Raw genomic sequence first — 8,748 nt, forward strand, 5'->3', positions numbered from 1 at the left:
TCAATACTTTCTAGGCTAAATTACTCTGGCAAAGCCCTGGACATTTTCTAAATTTTAATTAGGTCCCTAAACTCCTTTATTAATTGGATTTTGTTAGTCCTCTGATAAGTAAACATTATAAGAGGAGAAACTAGAAATAACGCTTTGCGGTAAATAAAACAGTTATTTTAGCAGTTGTTCATAGTTTTTAACCGTTTTAGCAGTTTTAATGTTTTATTAAGAGGCAAGCACAGTTACAAGTGACAGCAGAAAATAAGGAAGGGTAGAAGGAAAAAAATGGGGTGACAAGAGAAATCTGGGAAAGACAGAGACCAAGCTCTTGGAAAATTGGAGGGTGTAGTGTTTATGATGTTTTACTATTTCAGTGTTCTATGTAAATTGTTAATTCAGTACCAGTTTCCCTTGAATATAAAGTTCAGTTCATATTTCTATACCAGTTGGATTCTATCAGATTCTTAACTTGATTTTGTTTCTTAATTGAACCATTTCGTCTCCAATTATGAAAAATAAGTCACTAGGCCTATTTAGTTTCTGAATCCAATATCATCACATATGTAGATTTGCACTGAGTATTAACCCCTTCAGGTTTTGAATCCAGTATTGACTACATTGGAAACTACATTATAGACAACCAAAAGTAAAACAAGAAAATAATCTGAATACCATAAAAAAGGAGCAGTGTTCCTACATTAGTTTCCCCCGGTTTTGCCACAATATGGTTATTTGTATCAAAATCAGTGTAGTATCATAAGATTCACGATATGAATTGTACAATATGATAGGATTTAGCTGCTCCGTGATACAAATACATTTGCTCCTGAATTGGGTTTGAATCGCACGATACAAGTGTGAATCTGAATTGGGTTTGAATCGCACGATACAAGTGTGAATCACTTGAATCACAATTTGAAATGTGATATGGGTCAAGTTTCTGAACCGGGTAGAGTCGACCCACCAATTTGAAACTCTAAATTTTCCCCTTTTGTATTTTCATGCATTGATTAAGGTTAGTCTCTATGCTTCTCACATTGTCATCTCTTTCTCATGTCATCTCCTCTCATTATTTCCTTTCATCTGGCATGCAAAAGCCTCTTATTCATCTGTTTGTTGGTTTGAGCAACTCGTGTTTGCACTACGGTCGGTGGTGGCACCATATCGGTGGTGTTCGTGCTATAGTGCGGTGGTTGTCACTATGTTCATGCAAATGGTGTTTGCACTGCGGTGTTCGCACAATGATCTCGTGGTGGTCACGCGGTGGTGATCGTATGATGGTGTAGTGGTGATCGCATGGTAGTGTAGTGGTGGTCGTGTGGTGGTGCAATGGCGGTCATGAGGTGATGCAGTTCTTTGTAGGGAGGCTTTTGACGTTTTTGTTTCTGATAGGATATAATGTGTGTATGATAATGTATGAAAGGAGGAAGAAAAATTAAATAGCCTAACTGTTTTAACAGTTAGGATAGGGGCAGGAAAGGGACTGAATAAATAGTCCCTAATATGTTAGTTGAGGGGACTTTTGGGAACATTGTTATATAGACAGGTTCTTTGAACCTTGTGAGGGAAGTTATGCTCCCAACCCATTCTTTGTAAAGTACCAATTCTTCTGTGAAATAAGAGAATTCTTTCTTTCATCTCTATTTTCTGCTGCTTTTGAGTGTTCTTGGTTAGGTTTCCTACTTAGAAACCTAACATAAACAAATTAAGAAATAGTGTTAGTTAGGTTGTTAGGGTGAGTGAGGTTTCCATTATATTGTTGGAGGGTCCTAGTATGGGTTGGACTTTTGGCAATTTTGTAGATTGAGCTTTAGCTCTTTGTGAAGGGGAAACCCTTGAAGGAGAGAGTGCTCTCCTATTTTTTTGTGTTCTCTTCATTCTATATAGTCTATACCATACAAAATATTACTCTTCTTTCCCTTTTCAATTCTGGGTTCCTAACAGTTCTTGTGCAGGTTAAGCATTTGCTTCAGACATGAGTAAATCAAATTCAAAACAAGAGGTTGATATTACTTGGAATTATTGTCAAAGTGTTCCACCAAATAGACTACAAGTAAAATGCAAATTTAGTTCTCATACTTGTTGGGGCAACATAGCAAGGTTGAAACAGTATCTTGCTGGAACAAAGAAAGATGAGATTCCCTGTTGTAGAGTCCCAGATGAGGTGAATGAAATATTTATGAGGATGCTGAAAGGTAAAGAAAGAAAAACAGAGGATAATAACTTTGATTGTGGAGACGTATCAAGAAAAGTGACAAAAGGGAAGAATGATCCTCAACAAATGACTATCAAAGCATCCTATAAGAACAGAGAAGATGTAATTATAAAAGTCTGCAACTGCATTTATGGTAATGCATTGCCATTTAATCTTGTAAGGAGTCCTCTTTTTATCCAAATGTTGAAGGCTGTTGGAGAGTATGGCAAAAGTTTGAAGCCTCCTTCTTATCATGAGGTAAGGGTTTCCTATTTGAAAATGGTTGTGGATAATGTTCAACAATGTCTACAAAAGTATAAGATTGATTGGGAAAAATGGGGATGCACATGGATGTGTGATGGTTGGACGTTGGGAAAGGAAAATCACTCATTAATTTTCTTGTTAACAGTCCAAGTAGGACTGTTTTTTTTATATCTATTGATACTAGTGATATGATTAAAGTTGGGAAAAAAATGTTTGAGTTGTTGGACAGCATGGTGGATGAAATTGGAGAGGAGTATGTTGTCCAAGTAGTTACGGATGGAGCTTCTAACCTTGTGGCAGCTGGGAGAATGTTAATGGAAAAGAGAACCAAATTATTTTAATCCCCTTGTGCACCACACTGTCTTGATCTAATTCATGAGGATATTGGGAAGCTTCCGGTATTTGACAATACCCTTCCTAATGCAAAGAAAATTACCACTTCCATGACAAATGGGTTCTTAATTTGTATAGAAAGTACTCTAATGGAAGGGAATTAGCAAGACTAACTGTCACACGTTTTGCCACTTCTTATCTTACATTAAACTGCATTAAGCAACAAAAGAATGCTCTTAGATCATTGTTTCCTTCAGAGGAATGGGCTACTAGTCCACATGCTACCAAAAGTGAGGGTGAGCAAGTGATGAATCTAGTGTTGAGTGAAGACAGATTTTGGAGATCAATCACCTATTGTTTAAAATGTGTGATTCCACTTGTAAAAGTGTTGAGGGTGGTAGATGGTGATGCAAAACCAGCTATGCCATATATTTATGAAGCACTGCATAGAGCCAAAGAGCAAATTGCTGAAAAATTCCAAAAGATAGAGACAAGGTATAAAAATGTGTGGAAAATTATTGACACTAGGTGGAATTTACAACTACATAGGCCTCTCAATGCAGCAGCCTATTATCTCAATTCTAGGTAAACTAATTACACCTAAATTTGTCCTACCAAGTAGCATTATTTTCTTTGTTCTCATCAACTTATTTTTTATTGTCTTAATATGACAAAAATTTCAATCCGGATAGGGAGGTGTTGAATGGTTTATACGAAACATTTGAAAGAATGGTTTTGGATGTAAGCACAAGTGTTACAATTGATCAACAACTTGAAAAGTTCAAGAGAGCTAAGGGGCTTTTTGGAATGGACAAGGCAATAGCTATTAGAAATAAGAAACAACCCGGTAATGAAATTACTCTTAATTCCATTTGTATGATTTATAATTTTTAGTTACATTATATTATGAGTCAATACTTCTTTGTTTTGACAGCTCTTTGGCGGGAGAGTTATGGAGGAGAAGGTAAAGAGTTGCAAAAGATACTATTAGGTATATGAGTATGACACCTAACCAGAACAACCTCTCACACACTTACAACAACCAACAGAACAATGAATGAATGATAATGAACGAATGAATTTCTTTAATTAATGGTAATAGAATTCTGTAAACAAAGGATAGTTGGGAGCATAACCTCCCTAGTATGGGAGCATAACCTCCCTAGTATGGGAGCATAACCTCCCTCACGGGACTGTAACCGCAACCGCCTGTTAACAACTCAATAATCAAAAACATAATCCTAACAATAGACTCTAGCTCTATTTATATTAATTATTTCCCGCCCATCTTATACTGAATATTTCCCTAGAATATATCTTTATTTATTATAAATATCTTATACTGAATATTTCTTTAGAATATATCTTTATTTACTATAAATATCTTATACTGAATATTTTCCCTAGAATATATATTTATTTACTATAAATATTTCCTGCCCATCTTTTATCGCTACCATTTAGGATAGTAACTCTTTAACCGATCAGTTACAGCTCTTCCCCCTGTCTGCTACCGTTCGGCTTGCTTTCCCCTGCTTCCTACCGTTCGGCTTGCTTCCCTCTACCTCCTACTGTTTGGCTTGCTTGCCCCTGCCTCCTACCATTCGGCTTGTTTTCCCCTGTCTCCTACCATTTGACTCCCATGCCTCCTACCGTTCGGCCCCCCTGCCTACTACTATTCGACTCCCTACCTCTTATCCTATCACCCTATATCCTATCAATACCCCAGAGCAACCTTGTCCTCAAGGTTGGAACCAGGAAGCTTGATCTCATGGCTCCTCTTCAATTCAAGTCTGGAGGCTTGGGTGGTGGCAAATCTTCCTCCTCTTCATCCTCCACCAAAATAAACATTCGTAGACTCCTTTATGGGCAATGATGGCCTGGATTGAACGGTCCCCCACACCTGAAACACCTTCCCTTCTCTCTCCGTTTCAGGAATTCTGAATAAGGCAGATTCCTAGTGTTTCTCCCATTATTATCACTACCCTCCTTCCGTACTGACCCCACACTCTCGGCGACTCCTAGTCGACCTGGGTCATAGTGATTGGCTTCGAACCGCTTGGCGACTTTCAATCAACCTGGGTTATAGTGATTGGCCTCGGGCCGTGTCTCCTCACCTCTCGTTCGTTCCCAAGACAATTGGTTCCTTGTCATGTTCCAGTTCCCAGCCTTTGCCCCGCCCTAGGCCTCCTCGACATCCCTTGCAATTCTCATGGCGATCAACAACTCCTGTTGGTCAAGCAGCCACACTTGGTTACGAATTCCCTCCTGTAATCCTGCCATAAAGTATTCCATCAGTTGTTCTTCGGAGACTCCTTTCGTCTGACCCGCCAAGATTTCAAAATCTTGGATGTATTCTTCCACGGATCCCGATTGCTTACTAGCAGCCAATCTCTCGAAGATTGATCCCCTGTTTCTTCCTCTGAACCGGATCACCAACGCCTCCTTTAAACCCACCCACGAATGGTTCTTGGCCTTCTCCCTCCAAAATTTGAACCAATATCCGACACTTCCCTCCATACTGATGTAGGCTTGGCACACCTTCTCTTCCTCTGACACCCCTTATAGTTAAGAAAATTTCTCAGCTCTATTGATCCAATTCAATGGATCAATTCCTTTAAAAATGGGTAACTCTACCCTTTTCCTCCAATTTGGTTGCCCCTCATGTCGTCCACCCTCTCTTCCCCCAGCGTCTTCCTCTTGCCTCCTGTTCTCATTAACAGAAGCTTGACTATCGTCCAAATGTTGGCCATCCTGGTTGTTGCCTCGACCACCCAACATCCTCATGATTTCTTGCAAATCTTGGCGCATTGTTGTTGTCTCAACCTTAAATCCATCAACCCCAATTTTCACCGTTTCCAGCCTCCCTTCCACAAGGATCATTCTTCCCTCCATCTCGCCTTTCACTCCTCTCAACCGGATCCGACAGGTCAGACCAATTGTTAGGTATCTAAGTATGACACCTAACCAAAACAACCTCTCACACACTCAAAACAAGCAATAGAACAATGAACGAATGAATTTCTTTAATTAATGGTAATAGAATTCTGCAAACAAAGGATAGTTGGGAGCATAACCTCCCTAGTATGGGATCCCTCACAGGACTGTAGCTGCAGCCGCCTGTCAACAACTCAATAATCAAAAACATAACCCTAACAATAGACTCTAGCTCTATTTATATTAATTATTTTCCGCCCATCTTATACTAAATATTTCCTTAGAATATATCTTTATTTAATTTAAATATCCTATACTGAATATTTTCCTAGAATATATCTTTATTTACTATAAATATCTTATACTGAATATTTTCCCTACAATATATCTTTATTTACTATAAATATTTCTCGCCCATCTTCACCGCTGCCAATTAAGATAGTAAGTCTTCAACATCGGTTACCGCTCTTCCCCCTGCCTCCTACCGTTCGGCTTGCTTTCCCCTGTCTCCTACTTTCATAATTTAGGGTAAAACGAGTATACTATTATGCTGAAATTACAAATCCATATATACAATGCTAGAAAGCTATTTTAAGAAATATAATAATAGCTCCTAAAGAAAGAATCCCTATATTTCAGGGATATCCTACTCATACCTGATAATTATAATCTCCTAAATAAGGAAAAAATATAATTAATAAAAACAAAGACTTTAATAGAAATAATAGAGATAAAAAGATTCTAACACCTACCATTCGGCTTGCTTCCTCTTGCCTCCTACCATTCGACTCCCCTGCCTACTACCGTTCGACTCCTTGCCTCCTATCCTATCACCCTATATCCTATCAGATACCCATGAAAATTTTGAGCCTCACATGTAGTGCGACAGGGTGTGAAAGGAATTGAAGCACATTTGACCAAGTCCATACTAAGAGAAGAAATAGATTGGAACAACAAAGACTAAATGCTCTTGTCTATGTAAAGTACAATCTTTAACTTGAGTTGAGACAAAAGAGTAGAGAAGAGACGGGGAATTATTATCCCATATGTTTGTTGGATATTGAATTGGATGGTGAATGGATCACTGAAAAAGAAAATCCTTGTTTGCCTATTGATTCCTCATAGATGGATGTACATGAGTGCTTTGATTTTGAAGAGGGAGCTCCAAGCAAAAAAGGGAAGAGTGGTAAGTATTTCTATTCACAACTTGTAGAAGTTAAAACTTGAATGTTCAACAAACTAGAACTAAACTTCATGTGTTTTCTTTTGCTAATGTAGGTCCTAGAAACTTAAATGACAAGACCAATAAAAAAGGAGAATCCATAGTAGGAGATGAGGAAGAAAATGAAGACATTAATGAAGGGGAAGAACTTTCAGTAGAAGATGAAGATGACTTGAGTGATGTAGATCTTGGAGAGGATGAGGATGAAATGTGAATGACTAGAATAGAATGGCTTTTTGAGGTTGTTTAGGGTAGAAGCAACAACCGCAAATATGTTTGTATGGCTATAATTACGCAAAAAGCAGCAGCAGCAACATAGTTAAAGGAATATCAGCAACCACATTGGTTTTTGAAGACTGTGTTGCTGAAATTGTGAAACTGTGTGATAAATACACAGATACAACCACTCTATTTGACTATGAAGTTGTTTTTTAATTAATTGTCTCTTTGCATATTTATATATCTTATATATTTTAAGTATATGATACATTTTCTTAATGTTTGTATAATGTTTATGAACCGTACGATTCATGATATAATACAATTCTCGATTCAAAATTTAAGCTCTCCGATACATGATATGGATCCCGATTCAACTACCATGATCAAGATACATAAATATAGAATTAAACCTAAGAAAAACTGAAATGACAAAGCAAAATACGTTACTGGTATGTGAAAATGATAGGAAAAATGTTTACCTCTCATAACCAAAAGGGCAGTAAAAATAGATACTCCTGCAGTTAAAGCCGAATTCTCCTTTGCAATCATCAATCCATCTGCAAACGGCTATAACGTAAGAATATAAACCAGTGCGATATGTAAAAGATCACCACATAACAGGAACAATTCAGCTGTTTCATGGTCAACAACTTATTTGAAGATTAATAACATTCAGTGTGTTAGCTCATCTAAGAAAAAAAAATTAAAATAAGATTTATAACATTCATTCCACGAGTAAAATATAAATTCAAAAGATATTTGAATGAAGAGAGGCTCAAGAGTCCTTGACTACCAGGGTAAGAAAAATTATCCTACCAAAAAGTAACAGGTTTAAATTAAATACAATAAAAGCATGGAAATCCCCAAATATAGAAATGGTGAATGATCTTCTGCAAAAAAGAAACCTTGAAGAAACAATTGTTAATTGAATAGAGTTGAATATAGTGAAAACTCCCTTGTGTTCAATACACACATAGGGTCCTTTATTTATAATAGAACAAATATGGGCTAAGCCCAAAATACAAATAAGAAATAACAACAAACTAAATAAGAAATAACAACAAACTAACTAATAAAGATAAAAGATAAAGATAATATATTTAACACTCTCCCTCAAGCTGGAGCATACAGATTGTATGTACCAAGCTTGGAACAAATAAACTCAATCCGAGGACCCCTTAGTGACTTAGTTGCGAGTTGATCGTTTGACCCAACAAACTCAGTACATACTTCTTTAGTCAATAACTTTTCACGAGCAAAATGACAATCAATTTCTATATGTTTAGTCCTCTCATGAAACACTGGATTTGATGCAATTTGGAGAACTTGATTATCACAATACATCTTCACAGTATGGATGTCACACAAGTTAAGCTCTTGAAGGAATTGTTTCACCCATATAAGTTCACATGTTAGTGACGTCATTGTCCTATACTCGGCTTCAGCTGTTGATCGAGCTACTACATTTTGTTTCTTACTTTTCCATGAAATAATGTTTCCTCCCAGAAAAACACAATAGCCTATAGTAGACCGTCTATCAATAGGCGAACTTGCCCAATCTGCATCACAATACCCAGAGACCTGA

The 8,748-nt window shown here is 37.3% G+C and overlaps 1 protein-coding gene across 1 annotated transcript in view; it reads right to left on the minus strand.

Moving 5' to 3' along the window:
• Window positions 1-8,748, minus strand: part of LOC106767324 — a 24,203-nt gene that overhangs the window by 2,041 nt on the left and 13,414 nt on the right. The window contains exon 3 of the mRNA XM_014652186.2: window positions 7,643-7,720. Coding sequence (XP_014507672.1) covers window positions 7,643-7,720 — 78 coding nt within the window. The remainder of the gene's footprint in view (window positions 1-7,642; window positions 7,721-8,748) is intronic.

Source organism: Vigna radiata, chromosome 7, assembly GCF_000741045.1.
Source record: "Vigna radiata var. radiata cultivar VC1973A chromosome 7, Vradiata_ver6, whole genome shotgun sequence".
In the NCBI taxonomy this organism is placed as follows: domain Eukaryota; kingdom Viridiplantae; phylum Streptophyta; class Magnoliopsida; order Fabales; family Fabaceae; genus Vigna; species Vigna radiata.